Below are 25,053 nucleotides of genomic sequence, written 5' to 3'. Positions count from 1 at the left end.
CCATCTCTAGGAGAGGAGCCCTCATTGGGAACTCTTGGAGGGGATTAAAAGGCATCATCCAGGGGCACCTGGGTGGCTCAGTTGGTTAAGCAACTGCCTTTGGCTCAGGTCATGATCCCGGGGTCCTGGGATCGAGTCCCACATCAGGCTCCCAGCTCCATGAGGAGTCTGCTTCTTCCTCTGACCTCCCCTCTCATGCTCTCTCACTCTGTCTCTCTCTCTCTCAAATAAATAAATAAAATCTTAAAAAAAAATGGCATCATCCAGGTCTCTCCCTTCTATTGTCTCCCACCTCCCAGTTGCTGGACACATTGTGACTCTAGTGTTGGATTTAGACTCACTTCGGACCCTCTGGTATGGTCGGGTCTTATTCTCACATATGAAAGACTGAAATAGTGTCCCAGTGAAATAATTTCAAAAGAGCCCAGGAAAAGCCATAGATTTAATAGCAAAGGTATGGAGTGAACAGATGGGATGTGGGTCGGAGATGGTCCAACCTTGTCTTCCGTCTGATGTTCGCGTGACTCTAACTCCAAGAGGCACCGAAGGGGCAGCAGGTAGGATTGGCAGGACTCTGTACACCTGGCCTTCAGGGGTCTCTGGCCATGTGCAACCCCCTCAAGCTTTTTGGTTTAATTCTGGTTTTTATAGTTACTGGTTGGTTGGGAAATTTAAAACCCATCATTGGCCAGAGTCCTGCATGCTGCAATGGTCCATCATGTTTGGCAGAGCCCCTCCAGGGTCACAAGGAAAAGAGGCAGCAGGAGGGTCCACACAGGAGGCTTCTTGGCTGCTACAGAGAAGGCCATCTTCCCCGACCTGTGCGGAGCAGAGAGGGAGCCAGAGCTTATGCCTGAGGTCAGGACGAGAGGAGTCCCCACCTGACGGGGATCAGATCTCTCTTGGAGCTGCAACACGGCCCGATCCCTGCTCAGAGGTCAGAGGGTACAGGAGCATCAGTGTCATGGGAGCTGTGGTTCTCCTGTTCAGACTGACTCTGTTCTCTCCCTGGGTCCCTCTGACCCTGGCTCAGCCCCACCACAGTCCACAGCAGGACCCCAATCCTGGGCACCTTCACAAAGGTCAAGAGCATAAAGTGAAGGTTGCACAGCAGGGCCCTGTGCAGGGAACAGGGTGACAGCAGTGAGCTCCCTCTTCAGGGACAACCCCAGCCCCTTCCTCCCTGACCTGATGTCTGAGTCCAGACCTGCAGGACAAGCAAGCCTTGGTCCCTGCTCGGAAGCCCCTCTGAGGGCACAGCCAAGCTGCCCAACCAAGGGTAAGCCTTTAGGGCCTCCCTGCAGGCTTAGCCTGGCGTCAGCACCTCTGCCCCTGATTTCATCCTGCTTTTTGGCTCCTCTGCCACAATTCCCCTCCACCTCACCTGCAGGTCAGCCAAGTTGAAGGGTTTGCCTTTGCCTGTCTTTCTTATTCTATTTGTGTCCTACCTTGGGTCAATTCTGCCCAAATTTCCATCTCTGATCTAATATTACCTCTTTGAAGCAAGGAGGATCCCCATCCCTGTTCAACTTGGGTATTTACCTTCAGGGTTCTCCTGGGAGGGGTCTCTCCCAGCTTTGCCCCCCACCCCCGACGGTAGCACGTATGGGGTGTACGCTCACACATCCTGCATAGTAGACGGGGTTCTAGATGGATGATGGGTCTTGCTTACACGTGTCCCCCTGGTGGTCCCTCTCAGTATCCAAGAGTCTGGACCCCTCATCCTTGAACTCAAGTCTTCCTCCACAAGCAGGGCCAGGACCCCCTGCAGGCCAGCCCTGCTCTGTCCTTCGTCCTGCCTTGAGCATGATGAATCATGTGCATTTCACAGGTGGTTTTCTGGAGAGAGGGGCAAAAGCATTGCTTTGCCCTTCCTCAAAATGTCTTTTAAGACACTGTACTCGTTTCCCACTCCCTATGGGGATGCTATCCCATCTCTCCACCTTGCAGGCTTCCTCCCATGCTCCTTGGTCTCTTGGCCTCCGAAAAGTCCTACAGCCTCTACTCCCCACTCAACAGAACAACTGGTCTTCAACAGTTACCAGCAGGACAGAAGCTCATCATGAAGCATGAGCCCAGTGCTTTCCTCGTTCAGAGGACTGACTGAACAAAATGTCTACTGGGGCCAGGATCCAAGGAATAGGGTCCTGGAGAAGGAAAAGAACTTGGACTGGAGCTGGAAAGGAGCTGGTGGAGGGTGTTTCTGGGAGGTGGGACCCAGGGAGGGAATGCACCTTCACCTGGTCTCTGATGGGTGTGTTTGCCCTCTGATGAAAGAGCTAACTGGCTGTCTTTGGACGCTTCTTTGAGTGGGCGTTTCAGGTTGATGGCCCAGCCTCTCGGCCACGTTGGGAATGTGAGAAAGCAGGAATTCCAGCTTCCCCCTCCTTCCCAGCATTTCCCTAGCACTTAGGGGAGGGCAGGGCTGGATCCATGGAACAGGTGCCCGCCTGCGTCCAGCTGTAGGCAGAATAACACCACCCCTCAGAGATGTCCTAACCTCCAGATCTGTGAATGTGTTAGGTTACATAGCATAGCAAGGGGGAATTTCATGATGCAGATGGAGTTGATTGCCAACCAGCTGACCTTGAGATGGGGAGATTATCCTGGGTTACCAGGTGGGCCTTATGTCATCACCAGCATATTTATAAGTATAAGGACAGGGGAGAGCCTGTGTCCCAGTAATGTGGTGTGAGGAGGACTCGACCATCACTGCTGGCTCTGAGGATGGAAAGAACCCCAAGCCAGGGGGTGCTGGGTCTCTAGATGCTGGAAAAGACAAGGAAGCGCTTCACCCTTAGAGCCTCCAGAAGGAACCAGCCCTGCCAACACCTTGACTTTAGCCCAGGGAGACTCATTACAGACCTCGGATCTCCAGAACCATAAGGTCACAAAACTATTTGTCTTAAACCACCAGGTTGGTGGTGATTTGTTCTAGAAGCCACAGGAAAAGAATACAGAGCATTTCCCTTCTGGCATACTCAAGGCTGGAACCAACTACCTCTCTTTGAGGTTTGTGGGTTGGGAGGCAGATCAGGAGACCAGAGCCTTCTCTCCTACAGCCGAGCTGAAGCACTTTGTTCGTTTCCTCGTGGGGAGTGGGGGAGTTCTTTACGTGCTCAGAGGTTAAAGGATGGGGGTCAGGGCAGACCTTGCTGATTCTCCCCTCCCAGGAAACATCAGTGGGGTCACGGGGGGTTCCCTGGTAGATTGTCCCGAGGGGAGTGGTCACAGGGCTGCCGTGGAAAGCCCCATCCTTTAATGCCCTGCTCACCTGCTGATGGGGTTGGTTGGAGTCACAGGCTGGCTGTTGTTGGTGACCTGGGTAAACGGAGGTGAGGAGTCCCAGCTGGCTGATGTGGTGCTTAGCACAGGCTTGGGAGAGTCTGTTGGATCCGGTTCTAAACACACAGAGCAGAGCAAGGTTGTCAGAGTGTCGCAGGTGGCTCCCATGGCCTTCTCCACTCCCCACCCCCAGGGTGGAGAAGCTTCTGTCTTAGGGACATCGCTCAGGCACATTGGTCTGCTCTGGCATCTTTTTGGTTTCTCACCCCAAACCTGCAATTACGTCATTTGCAGGGAAACAACAGTTCACCACCGTGGGAGGTGTGTGGGGGTGGGGAGCTCTGTAGCAATTATAATCAGCTCAATCTCCGTGTCCTGTTTGGCATCGCTGAGCATGTCCGAGCCACGTCCCCAAACCTGGAGCTTTCAATCAGCTCTTCTCTGAGTCTCAGCCTTGCCCAAGCACTGTGACCCATGGGCTGACTGGCCCAGGGTCCCCCGTCTCCTGCAGCTGTCCAGAGCCTGGAGCCCCCGCTGTCCCCTCAGTCCTGCGCACCTCTCTGGGGCCTTTCTTCCTGCACCAGGCCTGCCAGCGAAGGCTTGTCTGGTTGGAGGGTCCAGACTCCATGTCTCTGGCCCCAGCTCCTCCTGCACTCCTGTACACATCCACCCACCTTTGTTGTCTTTTTCAGTTAATCTCTGGAACATTCTACACCAGCGTAGCTGTCCACTGCCCACATTCACACACCAGATTTGCATATGCTAAGTGTGAGAAGACTAACGAGTAGCAGATGTATTTCCCATTTAGTCTGTGGATCTGTGTGTTAGGGACAAGACTGAGGGGTCCAGAAGTGGGGCTGTGTTTGGGGGGGGGGGCTACAGCCTGACACCCTTTCCAGGCCTGTCTTCAGGGAGGCCCTAGTGCCTCTGGGGCAACTGTGGGGGATCCCAGAGTCCCCTCCAAGGCTCAGAGGCAGCCAGAGAGGGGGCCCCTGCCCTCTGCTGGAGTCTGCCTTTCCTTCTCCCAGAAATGGGTTCAGAGTCTCTTGCTCCTTTGTGCTTCTCTTGCCAGAGGAAGGAGAGGGAGAAGGAGTGGGCAGGGAGAGGGTCTCTTGTCCTGCAGCTGAGACCATCAGGATCACAGCTTTCTAGCACCCACTTCTCCCTGCACACCTGACAAGCCCCACTCAGCCTGGGGCGGAAAGGGGATGCTGTGACGGGGGAAAGAGGAGCTGCCTTCCCCGGACAAGTCTGGCCTAGCCGGGTCTCTGCTTCTCTGCTGCCTCTGGGGAGAGCAGGTGGAGACATGCAGAGATGTGGGGCTCGCTCTTTCTTCCAGTCTTTCCCAGAATCTTGGTGCCCCCCCCCATACTTGCTTGCACGTGCACACAGTTGCACAAGCAAACATACACGTGTATTCTCGGGCATGGTAAGAGACTCTCCTCCCTCCATAGAGAAGACAGAGGGACAGTCCTGGAATATCTGTTGGGGGGTACCAGGACCCAGATCAGAGCGGGGTAATGCATACCTGGGTCAATAATCACAGAAAATTTCGACCCCAGGTCTGAGCCGATTCTCTCAATCCCACACCAGTAGGTGCCTGCATCGTCGTACCGGAGATCCTCCAAAGTCATGGTGAATGTGCGTCGGCTGGCATTGTCCTGGATGGAGGCTCTGCCCTTCTTCACCAGTTGCTCTGACCCGGTGGTTTTTACAAGGATCTCGCAGGACATCCAGTTTTCTCCACGGCACCACCACTTGTTGTAAGATTCCCATCCTCGGCCATACATACAGAGTGTGGTCAGTGTGCCTTTTGCTGTGCCTCTCACCACCCCGTCCTGGCATTTGGAGAAGTGGCCTAGAAGACAGATACCCGACATTTGTCTTGTCCTCTCTTGAGCCCTGGGCTTGTCCTGCTGCTTCTGGGGCATCTGGCGCTGACCTGAAGATGGGCCAGGAGCCTCTGCTCTCTGTCTAATCACCATATCCCAACTTGTTCCTTTATCCCCTGCAGTATAACTTTTGCTGTCCCCTCTCTCGGATGTCCCCTTTGGCCAACACAAGGGGCCTCTGCTCAATCGATAGCTACTGACCATCAACCCTTCTCGCATCTTCCGCCAACACCTCTCCCCAGCAGCGCAGCGCCCACACAGCAGCCCGAGGTGTATTTCCGAATCCCAGAGATGCTGAGACGGAGGGTCCCTCCCCACGCACCCGCTGACACGCTAACCCCTAAACAACTAAAACCCCTCACCTCACCCTTTGAATGGACACATGGCATTGGACTAAGCAGACACACTCACACATTCACACACACAACCACCACGCACACACACGATTCCTTGTTATTTTACCTCACACCTGGCTCTTCTGAGTCTCCATAGTTTTGCACAAGCGGTTCCCTCTGCCTGAAATATTCTCTCTTCTCTGCTTGAAGGCAATCAACTCTTATATTCATCCTTCAAGGCTTGGCTCAAACATTGTCTCTTTTATGAGGTCTACAACTCTGCAACCAACTGGGCGGCTCCTGGGGCTGTAGAGCATTTGCCCCTGTCTCCGTTGTGCTTACGACACTGGATGGTGGTCTGGTCTTTGGCTCATCCAGAGCAAGACTCGGGCAGCCTGATGTGTGGGACTGAGCAAGTCTGCAGAGAGCCTGTCACCCTGGTTTTGCTGCCTGTTCTCCTCCCTGTATCTGAGCTCTTCAGAAGAGAAGATCCAGGCTCTAGGAATAAGTCAAGGTCAGTCGTGCAGGCTTTTAAGTGATTCAGATACCGGAACCCCATTTTGAGTGGGTGGATTTCAACTGGAAACTGAGTCCCTGTGCTCCTTCAAAGCTGGTCGGGAATTCATGCATTTACGTGTATGTGTGCAAATGTGTGCCTGTATACGCCCTCTATCATCTGCCGTGCATCCATCCACCACCTGTCTAGCTATCTCTATCTGAAAAGGCTGACAAGCACTGTCCTAGAAAACGGATGCTGTTTTTGTTGTTTACTTTCTTATTTCTCCCAACACCAACTTAGTACCTGCCAGGTAACAAAACTTAAATTTTTTTTTTTTTTTTTTTTTTAAAGATTGAGTATCCAGATGAGTGGAAGGCCCTGCTTGCCATTTCCCCTGGGATGGACCCTGTCTGTGTCCCGCTCCGGCTGTGCAGGTGCTCCCTCCCGAAGCCCCAGCCCCACTCACCTTGGATGATGAGAAGGAACAGAACTGGGAGCGGCCACATGTCCTGCCTGCCTGGGTTGTCTCCCTGGCACTCAGCTGATGTCCACTGGCCTCCGGGAACTGGAACTGAGCTCAGAGGCCACTTGCCTTCATTCTCTCTAAATTAATCCTTTTTAGTTTCTGTCATCTATTTCCCTTAATTTTTTTTTTTCTTCAGTTACTTCCTAATTTCCTTATTAGGAGGAAGGCAGTGCCCGTCTTTGGATAGTATTGTTGGCGTGATGAGGTGTACTCTCTTCTTGCTCTGGTCCCTCGCTCAGCAGCCCCTGGAGTCTGTCCCAGGTGACCTTCTCAGGAGAGCCCCTGCCCCAGTCTCTAGCCCACCCCCAGTCTGTGCACACCTACTTCCTGCCATCCCCAGCCCCAGCCCATGTCTGGACTTCCACTGGCTCCTGGTGTCTTTGTAGAGCTGTCTACTATGTTAGCTACTCCAAGGTGCTCAAAATGTAATTTCTTGTCATCTTTATTCCTAAAGTCAGTTTAGGGTCCAGCACATCCCTCTCCACCTGACCCCACAGACTAACCTTCCTAAGACAAAGCCCATGGGGGTCTCCTTCCTGGCACCTGCCACCCTCAAAAGGCCTTGCTGGGAAGGGGTTCTTGGAGATGTAGCAGCCAAAGGCTTACCAGCAGGAGTAAGAGAAGGTATAGTGGGCCAGGTGCAGGGAGCGAAGGGGAGTAAGGGTTCCTGTCGCCTTCAAGGTCCTTCTGGCTGGACTAAGAATCAACTTGAAATGAGAGAAATTAAGAGGAGAAAAACAAGTTAATAGCATATATATGGGGAATGCACAGAAATATGATTGTCAGACACAATGGGTTTAAATGTCATCCTGAATTAAGAGAAGGGGGTCGGGGTTTGGGACTTCAAAAGGAAGGAAATAAAGTCACAGGAAGATGAAAACAAGTAAATCTTTGGTAGGCAAATGTTTCGTTTCCTCTGCCAGATAGAAGAGTTGCTCAGATTAAATTTTAAATTTGAACCTCTCTGAAGTTTCACACATTAAAAGTTGCACCGGTAGGATGTTTCTTCTCTTCAAACCAGTGTATTAGTCCCGACAACAGGTCGCTTTAGGCAGACTCATTTCAGAAGACAGTGATGCCGCTGGATTCACAACAGCAGGCCTATGGAGTAAATCATCAGGTGTTAAGTAAGAGGCGTTTCTATGGAAACAAAATAACACCATGAATAATGATGGGAGGAAATGTTAAGCCAGGTTCTGAGTTCTAAAGGCAGGCAGTAGGGAGCAGACTTCCACACTTCTAATGTGTCCTGTCACGAGACTATACAGATTTACTGAACTGAGGCAAATAAAAGGATGGCCGTGAAAATTAAAGAATACCCACTGACAGTTCTAGAAATTTGGAGGGTTCAGTTGAAGAGCAAAGGGGAATGTTTCCATTTGTTCACAAAGGTACATCTTATCCAATTGCTCTAAGTCAGCTTAGGAGACACAGTTTCCTTACATCTGCAAAAACAAAGCATTAAAAAAGTAACAAAGTTTCAAACCAAAAGTCATAAAGAGTATAATTATTCTCAAGTTGTTCAGAGTTGTGTTATTAATTCTTATTCTGCTTGAATCCAGTTTTTGTACTACTTCTGGATATTTTCACTTAGTTCAGATTTACGGTCCTAAGGTTATCAGAAACTTGTTCTCAGAGTTTCTTCCATGAATCTCATGGAAAAGGAAGCATATCTGCACATTTATCGAGACATCTGAGAGTAAGTGTAATTGTCCGTAAATGAGGAAAGACTTAGAAATGGCCAAGGTTGGAGATCTGCTTAGAGTTCTTCCAGTGCAGCCAACAAGGAAACCTGATTATTTCTGTGACACACAACATTTATTTCTTTATTATTTTTTTCAGTGTTCCAAGATTCATTGTTTATGCACCACACCCAGTGCTCCATGCAATACGTGCCCTCCAAAGTACCCACCACCAGGCTCACCTAACCCCCAACTCTCCTCAATTTTGAGATAATATCACACCAAGACATCAGATTTCTAAGAGTTTCATATAACTTTTAGGACAAGTATTTTAATACTTTATCTACATAAATTTGTATCACTTCTTCGGCAATGCTTCCTATAGATGGTAAGGTACCAAATAAGACTAATTAGTTTAATGTCACAAAATCTCTGAAATGTTCCACGGGCTCTTTGGAACACCCAGACTGTGGTCAAAAGACTTTATTTTACTCAGCATCATCTCTTCCAGTCCCGTCCATGTTGCTACAAAAGTTGGGTATTCGTCCTTTCTGATGGAGGCACAATACTCCATAGTGTATATGGACCACATCTTCCTTATCCATTTGTCCACTGAAGGGCATCTTCGTTCTTTCGAGGGAGCTGAGGGAAATTGGAAGGGGAGGTGAACCATGAGAGACTATGGACTCTGAAAAACAATCTGAGGGGTTTGAAGGGGCGGGGGGTGGGAGGTTGGGGTACCAGGTGGTGGGTATTACAGAGGGCACGGATTGCATGGAGCACTGGGTGTGGTGCAAAAACAATGAATACTGTTATGCTGAGAAGAAATACAAAAAAAAAAAAAGACTTTATTTTAGAATTTGATTTTGGGAAGTATGTCACAAAATATCAAAATTTTGAATGTTTGAATAGGATCACAAATCATTATGAAACAATGTTTAATCATCCTTTTAACTGAAGTGACAGTACAAGATACTCAAGGCAAACACAGAAAGTTACAGCATTGTGAGCAAAATGTAACTCCCTTCATACTAAGACTCAATTTTCTTAAGTAATCAAAGATGTGATAAACAGAGGAAATTATTTTGTTAACTAGAATCATAGTTTTTTAGGCAGATAACTTAAGTGATAAGGAAAAAAATTTTTTTAAAGATTTTATTTATTTATTTGACAGAGAGAGACACACCGAGAGAGGAAACACAAGTGGGGGAATGGTAGAGGGAGAAGCAGGGAGCCCGAAGTGGGGCTCGATCCCAGGACCCCAGGATCATGACCTGAGCCAAAGGTAGACGCTTAACAACGGAGCCACCCAGGTGCCCCCCCAAAAAATTTTGCTTACAATTTCTTACAGAGAGCAGACCAATAGTTGAAGAAAACTGTACTTTTAACAAAGACAAAACAAAAACTTTGCACCATTGCACTTTTGATGTTAAAACTCATTTACTTATTTAAACATATCATAATCTTAACCAGTATTGGCCACAAATTTTTTCCAAAGATCCTTTCTTTGTAAACCTTCTAGAACTTTTTTTACATTTAGATTTTGTCCTAAATGCTTCCTCTTGAAATAACCGGCCTCACGTAAGGACAAACTTATTTTCTTTTCCCCCAACATTTATGTCTTTTTCTTCTTCATGCTTTTTCTTACCAACAACACATATTTTACTTACTTCATGTACAGAGTTCTTATTTCTAGTAGTCTTAATTATGTTTCTCAGAATTCCCATGCTTCAAAACTTTAATGTCCCATGGAAACCAAATTGTAAGCAACTGTGAGCTCTGTCACAACAGAATTCTTTAGATGGGCAAATTGATGAATGCATTTTGTAATTTAGGAATGTGCTGCTTTCATAATATAGTCTTTCAATAAAGCTTGAAATCTGATTATTAATAGACCCACATTTACTTTTAGTCTCTCTATAATAAGACAAAAGTAGATAAACTTCTGTTCATTATTTAATCTTATTTACATCTGTTTAATTTACTTGTTTTTAACAATTAGGCTCAGACTGCCCCTAAAACTTAACAAGGCATTCGGTTAAAATCAACAACTATTCTAAGGTTTGTTTTTCTTTTGGGCAGTTTGCAACAGAGATTCCATGATCTTATTTGACTTTTAGTAGACAGAAGCAGAATAAAAGTTTTATATTTAATGGTGTAACTCTAAAGACATATTCATTTTAAGTAAACCAACAAACTTAATTTGCTTTACTGAATATTATCCCAGATTGTGTGAACCTGAAAAACATTTGGGTGAGTTTTTACCTTTCTGAGTATAGAATGCCCAATGCTTAGGAGTGCTTGCCCTCAAACTAACTAAATAGAGCTCTTCTGAAAAAAATTTTTAAAAAAGATTTTATTTATTTGACAGATCACAAGTAGGCAGAGAGAGGGGGGAAAGCAGGCTCTCTGCTGAGCAGAGAGCCTGATGCGGGGCTCGATCCCAGGACCCTAAGATCATGACTTGAGCCAAAGGCAGAGGCTTAACCCACTGAGCCACCCAGGTGCTCCTTGAAAATTATTTTTAACAATACCTCCCGTTGGTAGAGAAAATATCTCACGTTTACAACTTATATGGAGACACACACACACACACACACACACACACACACAATACACAGAGAAGATGCACATAAAATCTTAATTTTGTTTATACCTATATTTGTGAAGAGGGCATTATAGGCACAATTTTTAAATAGTTTCCTCGATTGTTTATTTATTTTCACTAAAAACTTTGTCCTAAGTTTACCTTAATCTCTTTTCCCTCTTTATTCCTTTCTTTTCAGTCTCAGGAGATTGTGGGCTGTGTTTACATTTCAAAGATATGATGAGATTTATGATTTCATGGGACCGAACCTGAAAATAATTGTTTTTCTTGAGTTTCAGGGTTATTGGTGTATAAAATTTCCATTAAGAAAATTCAGAATATTTTCCTCCAATATCCTGATTATTTATTTAGTTAGTCACTACTAAGGATTTTATTTATATCTTTGAGAGAGAGCAAGCAAGAGAGAGAGAGCAGGAGTAGGGTGAGGCAGAGGGAGAGGGAAAACCAGGGAGTCCCACACCGGGCTCCATCCCAGGACACCAGGATCATGACCTCAGCGAAAGGCAGACACTTAACTGATGGGCCACCCAGGTACCCCTTCCCTGATCTTTGACAATATTCAGAAACATTTTGAGAGTAATAGGCAAGGTTTGGAAGTTGAGAGAGCTAGAAGGGAGCTTTAACTTGTTTCTAGAGCTGTAGTCATCCTTTTGTAGAGATTGCTACAAGAAGGACAGTTGTTTCTCATTCCTCAAAGACCTGATTATAGCCCGCATATCAAGCCACTGCCCCATCTTGTTAAGTAAATTGTCTTCTTTATATTAGGGAGAATTTGCCTAAAACGGAAACCAAAAAGATTTATACCTTTGTGAAGTCTGTCTAAAGCATTTTAACAAAAGCCCCTTTTTCTGGATATGCAATGTAAGTTTGGCTCTATTACACCTGACTATTGGCCTTCAACTGATCATTTGTGAGACGGACACAGAAGAAATTTTGGTCATTTTTTCCTCTGTGAAGAGAAGGTTGTAAATCTAGTCAAATCATCTTTGTAATCCCTCTCTAAATTTGGTTGGACCGTCTCAAAGTGGAAGTAAAAAGGCTTTATAACTTAAAAGCCCCGCTGCTGTCCAGGGGACATGAATTTTTTGTGGCGGGGGTCGAGGATACACCCGTAGCCATATTGTATTAGAATTCCCGAGGCTGGCAGGGCCGGAGTACCAAGCCCTGGAAGGGAGGAGCAAAGTAAACCTTGCTGCCAGTCCCCGATGCTCTTGTGAAATTCACTTTCTGGCTTTCAGCATTGATAGGAGCAACCTGGATGCTTTGAACCTAGAGATCCAGTCCAGTCCAGATCCAGATCCAGTCCAGAGCAATCTCTGTAAATCTTGTAGGGAAAGGAAAGTAAAGAAAGGCACGTGAGGCCAGAGTTTAAAAAGGTGAAACACAACAAACGAATAAAGAAAAAAAAAAAAAGACAGACAAACCAGAAACAGATTCTTACTTCAGTCAAGAAGTGAATGCTTCCCCGAGGGGAGGTGGATGGGGGCCGTGTGGGGCAGGGGAAGGGCATGGAGAGTCCACTTCCTGTGATGAGACTGAGTGACATATAGAAGTAAAACAAAACAAAAACAAAACAAAACAAAACAAAAAGCTACTATAATGTCAGTGAAAAACTCAATGAAACTAAAAGAAACAAGGAAGAGAGGAAGGGGGATTTACACTGCTTGGGAAGCCTTATTTTTGTCTTAAAATTGAACTTCTTCTATCTTATTAAGGGAGTCCTTAGGGCTAGCAATGATACTAATAGGACAACTGAGAGCCCTTTAGAAAATATACAGTTTTTCAAGATGTAGTTTGGTAGTTTAAAGGATCCATCATCTGGCCATTGATGGGGGGATTGCTTATTAGCAACAAACTAATAAGGCTTTTAGGGACTGGGCCCAGGAAACAAGAGGTGTCCAGAGAGGGCATACGGAATGCAGCCTCCATGATCCAGAAGCTTCCTCCCCTTTACTCCGCACTTCCTCCCCTTCTCCCTCTTTACTAAAAAAGCAAAGCCCTTCAGTGCACAGGCAGTGAGGGTGTATAGTGGCAATGGTGTCTTCAGCCCCCCATGAAAATGTGAGATGTCTCCACTCACAGACCTCTCACCTGTGACAACCCCTAGGTGCTTCTGGAATGAGACTTTCCAGCACCAACAAGCACTGAGGGTCGAGACCACAAAGGTTCTCATGGGCTGGAACCTCTCATGACAAACAGCTTGAAAACTGGTACAACCTGACAGAGAGAAAGAGCCTTGGATGCCCAGAATGTTCCACTGGCCTCCAAAGTATATCCCAGTGAGTGCATCCTCTGAATGGTGGAGACCAAAGAGAATATCCTCACAGGTCATAAAGCCAATCTCTTAGTACATAAAGGAAAACCAAAGGAAACATCTACCAGGTTTCTCTAAACCTTTGTTGTCTTGGAGCCAAAATAACACCAAGGAAGAATGTGCCCTGAGGTTGGGGACTGTGGGTTGTATAGAATATACCTTGCTGAATGGAGGTTTTCTTTTTTGAATTTGATTACTTTTTTTCAGTGTTCCAAAATTCATTGTTTGTGCACCACCACTCCTAGTGCTCCATGCAAGGCATGACCTCCCCCATACCCACAACCACGCTCACTCCACTCCCCACCTCTCCCCTCCCAAACCCTCAGTTTATCTCTCAGAGTCCACAATCTCTCATGGTATGTCTCCCCCTCTGATTTCCACCAACTCACTTCTTTCCATCTCCCAATGTCCTCCATGTTATTCCTTATATTCCACAAGTAAGTGAAACCAGAAGAAAATTGTCTTTCTCTGCTTGACTTATTTCACTCAGCATAGTCTCTTCCAGTACTGTCCATGTTGATACAAAAGTTGGGTATTCATCCTTTCTGATGGAGGCATCATACTCCATTGTATATATGGACCATATCTTCTTTATCTATTCATCCTTTGAAGGGCATCTTGGTTCTCTCCACAAGTTTGGTGACTGTGGCCATTGCTGCTGTGAACATTGGAGGTTTTCTTAAGGCTGGTGGGTGACTAGTGTCCGTCTATCCCATTCCATGACCATATCATCCTATCATGGGAAGCTTCTTGAGGTAGTGAGTGATCTAACAGGTTTTAAGTGATCTACTTGTGTCCCCGAATTTTGCAACATTGCCTTCCAAGATGTTCCTTACCAACAGATGACAAACGACATACACGACATAGACCGAGGAAAACAGACACCATGTCTGGAATGAAATGCTTTGGTAACCAAAGAGTACTCAACCAAATTGAACCAAAGGGTCACTAAGCCCAAGGAACTAGTTCCACAACTTGCTGATCTAAACTGAGAGGGAGACAAAGGACCCTGATCTTTCTCGTTCTGCCAGCCTGTGCAGATAGAGATTCCAGGAGTCTGACATGGCGAGAAATCTTACCTTCTGCTTTCTCTCTGCCAGATGTCCCAAGAATGTCCCAGCTGCAGCAGTGTCGGGGGTGAGCGGTGTCCTGCTAGTTAAAGTATTCTGCTGACTACACCAAGTGTCAGCGAGCAAAAATGTCCCATTGCATTCTTAGGTAGTCTGAGTTCCTGTCCCATTCAAAGTCCTTCTAGCTGGATCTAGAATCAAATCATCATGAGACAGATCAACAGGAGAAAATCAAATTTAATAGCATAAGTGTGGGAAATCCACGCAAACATGGTAGTCAGGCATAATGGGGTACATATGTCATCTAGAGTTTAGAGAAAAGGGAAGAGGCTTGGGACTCCAAAGAGGAAAACAATTCACAGGAAGAAGAAAACAAGTAAATGTTTGGTAAACAAATGTTTGCCCTGCCATGTAATTAGGTTACTCATATAAAATTTATCCCTGGAAGTAACTATTATTCTGCAAAGACTCTGCCATTGAGATTCCTCTATGCAGTTAAAGGAGGGGCAAAATGTTCTCTTCATGCCCAAGTCGCGCATATTCTGGGGTGGGGGCGGGGTGCGTAGACAGGACCTAGACCTCTGTGTTCACTTGTGAAGGCTGAGCCTTCTCCTGCCATTAGGGGTCTCAGCGAAACCTGGGATTTCCATCTGAGACAAATAACTTGTGAAGGGGTGGGGGCAGGAAATCTGGTCTCCCCGCAAACTTTTCCCTCCTCCCTCGTCTTTCTCAAGTTTTACTGAGGTGTAATTTGGTAGAATAAACCGCAACCGCTTATCGTTCCCAGTCTGAAACGTTTTTCTTCTTGTTTTTGCTACTTCTCAAACTTTACATATGGTACAGTTTGGAGTGGTGTTCAGTTCTATGTGTTTCACACACACATCATTTCAGGAAACCACCGCACACATACCAAGCAATGCTAGCCCCTTGCCAGAAAGTTCTTTAACGAAGACTTTCGTTTCTCTAATGGCAGGCAGTCCAGCTGGTGAGGTTAGGACAAGTGCTGATGTGGCTTCTGTGGACTGTGGCTCCCACGTGCTCTGGTTCAGCTTTCTGGAGCCCTGCAGGTGCTCCCCGGATGTGCCTCACGTGCGCCCTCCAGTGGCCAGTCTGTGGCCGGGGACGGTCTTCCCCAAGGTCTTAAAGTGGATATTCCTTCCAGGGCCGGATCAGGTGTGCACAGCTGGGGCGCGGGCTTTGGAGGTCTGGGGTCCCTTTTTTCAGGGGTTTCCTCTTCTCCATCCTCTCAACAGCCCCTCCCAGCTTTCAGAACCTCCACTCTCCCCTTTCTGGTCGTTTGGTTGGGAAGTTTGGCGAGCTGAGGCTCTTCTCTCCCCAGTCGGCTGCATACTTCCCGTGATTAAGGTTGCTTCTAGGGCCAAGCAGAGGGAGGCCAAAGAGAGAGAAGACGTAGTGGTAGTCTCCCTCCCCGCTCCCTCCCCCAAGGTTCTGGGACCCCAGCTGTTCCGGGCAGCCCGGACTCTCTTCCTTCCGCGTTCCAGCTATCGGCCCCCAGCGGCGGCAGGTGGAATTGCAGCTTCTGTCCTGAGGCTTGCTGGGGACCTGGTGGGAGGGAAAGAAAACATAAACCCCAAGAGAACTCCTGGAATATGATCCCTCTTCCCTATTTTCTCTGCTCATCTGGAGCTCTTAGGGTCTCTGCTGAGTATGCACTTTCAGGCTGTGAGCTGCAGGGTTCATGCTCAGGCAGGAGGTTAGAGAAGGAAACATGACAAGAAAACTCACAGCTGTGTTGCTCTTACTCTTGGTCTGGGTTCCTTCCCCAATCTCCTGCTCAGGTTCATTTTACAGAATGCTCGGATAAATGCTGAAAGTACTCTCTCTGGGTTCCTACCTGATGTCTGGGAAAGAGGTCTGTGGCTTGTGATGACATCATTTGACCGGATTTGCAATACTGCAGTGTAGATTTGCTGCTGCAGGGAAACATGGTGAGTGGCCACCAATACCGGAATAGTTAATTATGCTACAACCACACAAAGGACCATTAAGACAGTTATTTTTAAAAAAGGTATTTATTTGATGGTGGGGGAAGCGCTGGGGGAGAGAATCCTCAAAGAGATTGTGGACCGAGATCAGAGCCAGACTTTTGCTCCATCCCAGGACCCTGAGATCATGACCTGAGCCTAAATCAAGAGTTGGCCGATTGGCTGATTCAGTCACCAAGGGACCCCATTAAGGAAGCTTTTTAAAGGATTAAGTAAGCACAGGTGTAATGGCTTGGAGAGATTCATGGTAAAATCTAAAACTTTTTCATTGGAGGAATCAAATACACACAGAAAGTGCACACATCAGACGTGCACAGCTCAATATGTTGCAACCAGCACCTAGATCAAGAAACAAACACTCCTATCTCCCAGGAGGTTCTTTAACTTTATGAAATATTTGGGGAATCCAAGGCAGCTAGAGGGGGTGCTGGAGGTCACCTTCGGTCTTCTTCATTCTGGAATTTAGAAGATTCCTCTGCCTAGTCCCATGAAAACAATGCTTATAGTTCAAGAAGGGATGGAAGCTCAAAGAATTTGGTACATCCTGACACACGTTTTCACATGCTGTGTTGTCCCCACATACTCAGAGCCCTGATCAGCTAAGTTCTGGCTCATTCTCCATTATAGTCAGATAACCAACAACGATCTGTCCTTGAGGCATGTTTGGGATATAAGAGAGAAGGACCAAACCAGACCAGACCAAACCAACACATGACCACAGAGTGAGGAGGGTTTTGAAAACATCAGCAAGCAGAAAGCAAAAAGGAACTTTTGAAAAGAAAATATAATTCCTAAACTAAACATTTCACTCAAAGATAGGAAGAGACAGTAAAAACACAAAACCAAACTAAACCCTCCGAAGAGATAGAACTACCTCACAAATGTGGAAAACGTAAAGGAAAAAAGGAGACAGAAGAGTTGTCTCAGAGAGGTTAGGAAAAGGGGACAGAGGACAGAGGGAGGAGAGGACACGTGAAGGATGAGGAGACCCTTGTGGTGAAATCCTTTGGGAGGGCATTAGCATAAGCAGTGTGGGGCTGGGAAGAGGTCCTAGTCCACAGTTAGGGGAAATATGCCAGCAGGTGGTAGAGGAAGCGTCTAGGGCAGAATGAGGCTGATGGGAAAAGGCCTCACTTCGCTTTCCTTAAAATCTCCCCATGGCACCTCTCTCAGAGGTAATCAGGACCTTGGGGGGAAGCCTAAGAGGAAGGGGTCTGTGGGTCAGGCTCAGGGCTGGACCAGGGCCCAGGGCCCAGGGAGAGAGGGGTGGTCTGGGATGCACCCAGGTGGGCTGCCCAGAAAGAGACTAAAAATGGGGCTGTGTGTCCAGCAAGGCTGGGTGTAAGCCCTGAGCACTGCGTTCTTCCCCACGTGCAAACCCAACATGTCTCCATCACTTTCTTGGACCCACACTCTGAGGGTCAGGTGTCTGGGCCCTGTTGCACTGTGTGCCCTAGTTGCTGGCAGCGGGCTACCTAGCTCCTCACGCATCCTGCTAAATGGCGTTCTGGGCAGTGGGACACTTGGCTTCCCCAAATCATTGAGACAAATCATGTCACCATAGACTCCTAAAGGAGGAGACTGTCTTTCTCCTAATTAAATAAATTAGGAAGGAACTGCATAAAAAATTAGGGAAGTAGAGGGGAGAACTCTAAAAGAACGATTTAGAGAAATAGAAGGCATTTTGCCTCTGAGCTCAGTTAGTCCCTGGAGGGCAGCGGGCATCAGCTGAGCAGCAGGTAGACAACCCAGGCAGCAGGATATGTGGCTGCTCTTGGTTCTCTTCCTTCCCGTCGTCCAAGGTGAGTGGGCTGGCTGCTTCAGGACATCGCGCTTGCAGAGCTGGGCAGGAAACAGACCGGGTCTGTCCTGGGGGAAATGGCAGGGACTTTAACTCATCCAGAACTTTTCTTGTTAAAAAAATTAAAATAAAATTTTTCCTGATAGGTTCTAAGTTAGGTGTTGGGGAAAGAAAGTAAAAATAGGTAATATGGTATTTGTTTTTAGGGTACTGTTTGCCATCTCTGGCAGACAGACGGATAGACAGATGCTGGATGCTGGATGCTGGATGGATGGATGGATGGGTAGATAAGACACAGACTTAAACGTGCACAAATATATACATCATACATGACGTCAATTCCTGAGGTACTTAGAAGGATCTCAGAAGCTCAGGCTCCAGCTGAGATACACTCAGTCAAGGTGGGGTTCAGACATCTGGATCATTTAAAAGCCTGTGCAGTGATCGTGACTTGTAGCTTGAGTTGAGACCTTCTCTTCTAAAGAGCTCGGGGTAGACGGAGGAGGACCAGCAGAAAAGCAGGGTGTGACAGGCTCTCTGAAGACTTGTTCAGTCCCGCACGTCAGGCTTCCCGAGTCTCTGCTCTGGATGACAATGACCAGATGGCTGTCTAGTGTCATAAGCACAACCTCTGAGACTTACTGAGTGTTGTAACCAGGAGGGAAGACCAGAGGTTAGAAGGTGTCTATTTCTGGGCTGGATGTCAGTCAAATCCTTGGAGCAGTTTCCTGAGGCTCAGAGAAGACAGGAGATAGTAAGGCAGGACCATCTGACTCCCCAACTCTGTTCCTTCTCCTCCTTCAGAATCACGTAGCTGGGGGCAGGAGGCAGGCAGTGTCTCTTCTGGGAAGGAGGACATCATGGGAAACAAAATGACCCCATTGACTCATCCATTGGCTTCTTCATGATATGTGTAAAAGGGAAACACTCTGAGAGAGAGATAACACGTGTACAAGACTTATTGGGAAAACTTGCATGTTATTATTTTCTGGGCTTGGAAGTTCATAAAAGAGTTACAAATGCATCTGAGTCATAAGAGCCAAATACCAGAGACCGAGGGGCTTGAACTAGAGAAATTTCTTTTCTCACAGTTTGAAGGCTAGAGAGTCTAAGATCAAGGTGCAGGCTGATTTCAGTTCATGATGAAAGTTCTCTTTCAGGCTTTCAGGCAGCCAACTTCTCACGGGGACCCCCACCTTGTGTTCAGGGGAGGAGAGACAGAGAGAGTGAGAGACAGAGACACAGAGAAAGGAAGACAGAGAGGCTCTTGGGTGTTTTTTCTCATGAGAGCACTGGTCTCATCCTGAGACCCCCATCATGACCTCCTCTAGCCCTAATGCCCTCCCAAAGCTCCAGCTTCACATACCATCCCATTAGAGCTTGGGACTTCAACACAGGAATTGTGGGGCAACAGAAACATCCAGTCCTCGACAACATAGGGACAGACTTGATCAAGGGGCAGAGAGCGTAAGCTCCTCTGTTGATGTTGATATCACTACCGCCCCTCCTAAGTCCTCTTCTGCACCCTGAGCAAAACCTGGGAATCACCTTCCCACACCTTCCTTGTGTGGGCTGGAGTTTGTCCCTGGAAGCACCTGCCAGAGATTTGGAAGGCGGGAGAGCGGCCTTACTGTCTGCGGGCAGCTGAAGTGTGAAGTGAGAAATCTATAGACAGAACGTAGGTTAGTGGTCGTCAAAGGCTTCAGGGAAGAGAGAGTGGGGAACAACAAGGGGCACAGGGTTTCTTGGCACAACTTTGTGAATACCCTAAGAACCACTGGGGTCTACACTTCAAATTCATGAGAAGTGCATTAGATCTGAGTCTGTACCGTCAACAAAAGTAAGTTCTTGGCCTTTGACACACTTTAGTTCTTTTTAGAAAGGAAGAAAATTGTCTCTGTCTTTAACTCAGCAAATTGGAAAAAGAGCCCAAGTGGTAATCTGGAGGAAAGAAGAGGAATAAAATTATCCACACGAGAAATTAATGATTTAGGAAATAAAAGCAGTAACACAAATTCATCTCAAAACTGGTTTAATGTGTAAAAATGTGCAGGAAGAGTAGAAGCAGAAGGATGACATCCTGCAGCAGGTGTAATCCACAAAAATCACACAGCACCTGTGGTCAGAGCATGTAATTGAAATGGATATGAGTATGTTAATTTTAAAGGATACATTCTAAATGGAGGACTTTCGGCTAACACATACTCCATGGAATAGACAAACTCTCTGGGAAAAAAGAACCAAAACTTTAGAAGAGTTTCAAGAATTATCAAAGTACTTGAATAGTCATTATTTAGGGGAAAACAATTTCCAGTCATCAAAGTATTTGTCTCAATCAAGAATTTGCCAGAGAGTTCTGTAGCTATTTGTTAGGATTCTAAAGATACAGAAATTCCTTTGCTCTGTTTCTGTGCTGGTCACCAGTATTTTCAAGTTGAGAGGTTTCACACAAAATCCAGATTCCTGGCTACTCTAGAAAAACAAAAAGGTCTGAAACCACAGAGCCCACATCTCGCATGAGGACAATGGGCTGAAGTGGACTGGGGCCATGCCTTCGCTTGGGTCATTTGTTTCCAGATGACATTGACCACAGGGAGGGGGAGGGGTGGATTATTGAAAGCTGTCATTGCTCCGTGGGGACATTCTTGTTTCTCTGAGGGGTAGAGTTGTGCTCTTAGGTGATTTCTGTGGTGGCTTTGACGAGTGGAGTTTTGAAGGACAAAGGTCTGTCTTGTGGAAGGTGTATTCCCTCTTTGACTGTCACTCAACTTATCAGACACTTGGGTTTCTTGGGGCTACTTGTGATGCAGGAGGTTGTGGCTTTGCCCTCAGTGGGTAGGGTGTGGTGTGACAAGCACACTGGTTTGTCTTTCCAGGCTCTGCCCTAAGAGCAGTGTCCAGTGCAGTGAGTGGCCCACTGCAGGGCTCACTGACCGTGCAGTGTCGCTATGAACCCGGGTGGGAGACCTACCATAAGTGGTGGTGTCAAGGAGCCAAGTGGAGTGACTGCCATATCCTCGTTCAAACCGACGGATCAGAGCAGGAAGTGAAGGGTGACCGAGTGTCCATCAAGGATAACTGGAAATCACGCACATTCACCGTGACCATGGAGGACCTCAGGTGGAACAGTGCAGACACTTACTGGTGTGGGATCGAGAAGTCTGGAACGGACCTTGGGGTCGATGTTAAAGTGACCATTGACCCAGGTAAGAGTGTGCGTGTGTGTGTGGATGTGTCTTCAGGACCTGCGCTGTGATGCTCCCTGAGGTTCCTCTCCAGTGACTTGTGTCACTTGGAGTGAACTGTCACACAAAGTGGGTGAGTCCTGAATTCTTCTAGGACCCCAAAGTACCCCTTGAGTTGGGAGGGAGAGGGATTCTCTTTGATGCTCTCTTGGCTCCTGCCACCTCCTCCAGGACGGGATCCAGCCTCTCTGGGCAGGTGTTTCTCTGCGCATCCCAGTGCCTGAGTCTCTTGTCCATGGAGATGCACGTGATGGTCCCAGTTTCAGTCCTTGGGCCAAAGGGACCTTTTTCCCCAAGACCCAGAGACCCCGATTCTTGTCAATGCTTTCCTGGACTTCTGGTGCCCCTGGGTCCCTGTTCATTCTGGAGTTTGGGGCCAGACGTCCTAATGGCTATTCCCACTCCCTGTTCCATATTCTGGTCTCAGAGGGAAGAGGCCCAGCACAGTCGGGGTGCTGTGGTTGAGTCCTAAGGTCTGGAAAGGCCTTCCTAGTCAAAGGACTATTTAAAATCTATCAAAGACTTTTGTCTGCATTTGTGAGATGCTCACATGATTTTTCTCCTTGACTATTAATGTGGCATATTATACATACTGATTTTCTCTCATTCAAACAACTTTGCATTCTTGGGATAAACCCAACTTGGCAATGGTGTATTATCTTGCTTAAGTCTCTGGATTCAGTGTGCTGATTTTGTATTGTGAACTTTGAGATTTACATTGGAGACTGATTTTGTTGTCTCTAACTTTTCTTTTCTGCAGTGCCCTTGTCAGATTTTGTCATCAAGGGCATGCTGGTCTCATTAAATGGATTTGGGACTGCCTCTTCCTTTCGTATGTCCTGGATTTTTTGTTTAGGACAGACACTGCTACTTCCTTCCCTATTTAGCAGATACCCAACAGGAAGCTCTTAGGTTCTGGAGGTTTCTTTCCGAGATGTTTAATTCATTCATTCATTCACTCATTCATTCACTTATTTATTTATTTATTAAAGATTTATTTATTTATTTGAGAGAGAATGAGTGAGAGAGAACATGAGAGGGGAGAAGGTCAGAGGGAGAAGCAGACTCCCCAAGGAGCTGGGAGCCCGATGTGGGACTCGATCCTGGAAGTCCAGGATCATGACCTGAGCCAAAGGCAGCTGCTCAACCAACTGAGCCACCCAGGCGCCCCTCACTTATTTATTTTAAGTAAGCCCCAATCCCAAGGTGGGGCTTGAACTCCCGACCTCGAGATTAAGAGTCACTCGCTCTGCCCACTGAGTCAGCCAGGGGCTCCTTGGAGAGGTTTTTAATAACGGATTGGATTCTTCGCAATAGCTACAATAGGATTCATGTTTTCTATTTCCTTTTGTGAATATCTTTTAGGATATCACATTATTTTTGCTAGAAATTGGTTTACTCCCCCTAAAATTTCAAATTTATTGGCATACGTTGTTTAGATATCCTTTTATTATCCTGTTCCCTTATTGCCTTTCCTTCTTTTTACTAGGCCCGGGATATTGTGTGATGTACCTGTTTTGATTATTGATTATTCAGACCTTTCCTTTCATCACAAATATCCTGCAAGGGGTTTGCTTCGTTGAAAAGCCCATTGTTGGTTTTTTTGATCTTCTCTATTTTATATTTGAGCTCTAATTCATTACCTTTTTCTTTTCCTCATCATTTCCTTTCTTCTACTTCCATCTGCAAGTGACCGTGCAGTGTCACTACAGCCCGGCTTGGGAGACCTTCGTGAAGTCATGGTGTCCGGACACAGATTTGAATAGCTGCCGCATCCTTGTTCAAACCACCGGACCTGAGCTGAGGAAGAACCAGCTGTCCATTGATCAGAAGAAGCGCACATTCTCCATGACCATTTGGGGCGAGTGAAACAAGTTTTGAGAACAATCAGCTGTGTTCTGAAGAGTTGCTGCCCAGGCATTTTATAGTAGGGCAACCCTGCTCACTCCGGAAATCTAGAGCTTAGATAAGGCTCTCTAGAACTCCTCCATAAGTTCCTGTTTTGCTTTTCTTGAGGCACGTTTCGAAATAACCACTTGGAGTTGAGCCCAGGAAAAATCAGTGACCTGTGTCCCAACCATGGTGTAAGTAAGAGGACCTGCCACCCTACTCTGGGGCTCCTGCTCCCTCATGGTCTGGGATGGAGGACTGCCCTTCCCAGGCTCACTGGGCGCCTCTCCCCTACAGCTGTAAGCAATAAACATTGTGACTCTCCTTCCTTTGTGTGGCTGTATTAAAACTGTGCCTTCCATTAAATGACCCTGGGTGTTTTATGTCCCCAAAGTGGGAGGCTGGCTGTGGAGGGAGCTCCCTGCACACCCATGTAGGTGGCGTTTGCCTCCCATTCAGCAGGTCGTTCAGCTTATTCTTAATTCAGTACAGCCGCTCCATCTTCTAGACACACCGTGGAGGAACTCAGGCATTGGATGCAGACACGTCCCGGTGTGGGATTAGGAGACCACAGCTGACTGTGTGTCCAAGTGAACCTGACCGTTGACCCAGGGAAACATTCTTCTTTTGTGCACCACTTGCCATCTCATTGGCAAGAGGGAGCTAGTGAAATACTGAGCAGATTTTTGAACTTTTATATTTATTTGTGGATTTTTTAAAAAGGGAATTTACAAAGTATGCAGAATATAAAATAAAATGGTACAGTCGATCTTCTACCCTATTAAATTTCATGTAGAGATTATTTATTTTAATATTTTATGTATGTATGTATGTATCTATTTACTTATTTATTTGGGGAGTGGGGACAAGCAGAGGGAGAGAGAACCAGACCACCTGAGTACAGAGCCCAATGCAGGTCTTGATCCCACAATCCTGATATCTCGACCTGAGCCAAAACCAAGAGCCCGTCACTCAACTGAGTCACCCGGACACCTCTTATGTAAAGATACTCTTAGAAAAAAAGCAGTTTTAACATACAGCACAATTCTTGCTGCACTTACGTAAATGATCAAGCCACACTTTTGGAAACTAGATTTATTTCGCAAAGAAATTAATGTTAACTTGTTTATCTCTGGTAACAGTGAGGGTGCCTAGAGACAAAAGATGTTTCAATAACACATCGTGGTACCTACTAGATTTTAATACTAATCATTATAAACGTGACTAGGACCAGGTTTCTTCTAGTGTTTTCCACCACCTTAACAGTCTAGTTAGTTAACTAGTTAGTTAACTAGTTAGTTAACATCCGAAAACAGTTAGTCTCCACACTAACGTTTTGAGTTTTCTCACACCTTTCTAACTTGGAGTCATTGAGAATGAAAACTGCCCCTTTTCCTGAACAACTAAATGTGCACTTCAGAGAAATCAGCACAATAGCTCACAAGTAGACAATCTTTGTTCCGGTTGTTCACTGGGCCACTCCGATCACCAGAGACATCTGAACTACAAAGTTGGGACCTTCTCAAAGTGGAAGTAAAAAGGTTTTATAATCTAAAAGTCCTGCTTCTGTCCAGGGGACATGAATTTTTTGTGGCGGGGGTCGAGGATACACCTGTGAACATATTGTATTAGAATTCCTCAGGCTGGCAGGGCCTGAGTACCAAGTCCTGGAAGGTAGGAGCAAAGTAAACCTTGTTGCCAGTCTCCGATGCTCTTGTGAAATTCGCTTTCTGGCTTTCAGCATTGATAGGAGCAACCTGGATGCTTTGAACCTAGAGATCAGTCCAGAGAGATCTCTGTAAATCTTGTAGGGAAAGGGAAGTGAAGACAGGCACATGAGGCCAGAGATTAAATAGGGAAACACAACAAATGAATAAAGAAAAAACAGAGAGAGGGAGAG

General features: G+C 46.6%; 2 protein-coding genes across 3 annotated transcripts; one reads left to right on the top strand and one right to left on the bottom strand.

Moving 5' to 3' along the window:
• Positions 1 to 424: 424 nt before the first annotated feature.
• On the bottom strand, positions 425 to 15,750 carry LOC116578538 (CMRF35-like molecule 1). 2 transcript variants are annotated; one of them, XM_032323031.1, is made up of 10 exons: positions 14,221 to 15,750; positions 12,912 to 13,044; positions 12,269 to 12,362; positions 12,016 to 12,151; positions 7,861 to 7,982; positions 7,498 to 7,638; positions 6,478 to 7,244; positions 4,814 to 5,143; positions 3,275 to 3,401; positions 425 to 819 (listed from the first exon to the last, which is right to left on the bottom strand). In XM_032323031.1, exons 7-10 carry the CDS (start codon positions 6,515 to 6,517, stop codon positions 717 to 719), a joined length of 600 nt encoding a protein of 199 aa, XP_032178922.1. In that variant the 5' UTR covers positions 6,518 to 7,244; positions 7,498 to 7,638; positions 7,861 to 7,982; positions 12,016 to 12,151; positions 12,269 to 12,362; positions 12,912 to 13,044; positions 14,221 to 15,750; the 3' UTR covers positions 425 to 716. The 2 variants fall into 2 exon arrangements, with proteins under 2 accessions (XP_032178922.1, XP_032178923.1); XM_032323032.1 differs by lacking the exons at positions 12,016 to 12,151; positions 12,269 to 12,362; positions 12,912 to 13,044; positions 14,221 to 15,750 and adding an exon at positions 5,640 to 6,010 and having other exon boundaries at positions 7,144 to 7,638.
• Positions 15,751 to 17,880: 2,130 nt separating this feature from the next.
• On the top strand, positions 17,881 to 23,519 carry LOC116578540 (CMRF35-like molecule 5). The gene is made up of 3 exons (XM_032323034.1): positions 17,881 to 18,019; positions 20,895 to 21,224; positions 22,954 to 23,519. The coding sequence occupies exons 1-3, from the start codon at positions 17,980 to 17,982 to the stop codon at positions 23,130 to 23,132; spliced, it is 549 nt and encodes a 182-aa protein (XP_032178925.1). The 5' UTR covers positions 17,881 to 17,979; the 3' UTR covers positions 23,133 to 23,519.
• Positions 23,520 to 25,053: the final 1,534 nt, after the last annotated feature.

Source organism: Mustela erminea, chromosome 18 (genome assembly GCF_009829155.1).
Source record: "Mustela erminea isolate mMusErm1 chromosome 18, mMusErm1.Pri, whole genome shotgun sequence".
Taxonomy (NCBI): Eukaryota; Metazoa; Chordata; class Mammalia; order Carnivora; family Mustelidae; genus Mustela; species Mustela erminea.
The sequence above is the reverse complement of the archived record's forward strand: the minus strand, read 5'-3'. Positions and strand labels throughout refer to the sequence as shown.

Excerpts from the sequence above, each read along its gene's own strand:
- LOC116578538 (XM_032323031.1), bottom strand. The coding sequence starts at position 6,517 with ATGTGGCCGCTCCCAGTTCTGTTCCTTCTCATCATCCAAG. Across the intron at positions 5,144-6,477 it reads GTTCCTTCTCATCATCCAAG|GCCACTTCTCCAAATGCCAG; the intron begins GTGAGTGGGGCT and ends TCTGTCTTCTAG. Across the intron at positions 820-3,274 it reads CCAACCAACCCCATCAGCAG|GTCGGGGAAGATGGCCTTCT; the intron begins GTGAGCAGGGCA and ends TGCTCCGCACAG.
- LOC116578540 (XM_032323034.1), top strand. The coding sequence starts at position 17,980 with ATGTGGCTGCTCTTGGTTCTCTTCCTTCCCGTCGTCCAAG. Across the intron at positions 18,020-20,894 it reads CTTCCTTCCCGTCGTCCAAG|GCTCTGCCCTAAGAGCAGTG; the intron begins GTGAGTGGGCTG and ends TTGTCTTTCCAG. Across the intron at positions 21,225-22,953 it reads TAAAGTGACCATTGACCCAG|TGACCGTGCAGTGTCACTAC; the intron begins GTAAGAGTGTGC and ends TCCATCTGCAAG.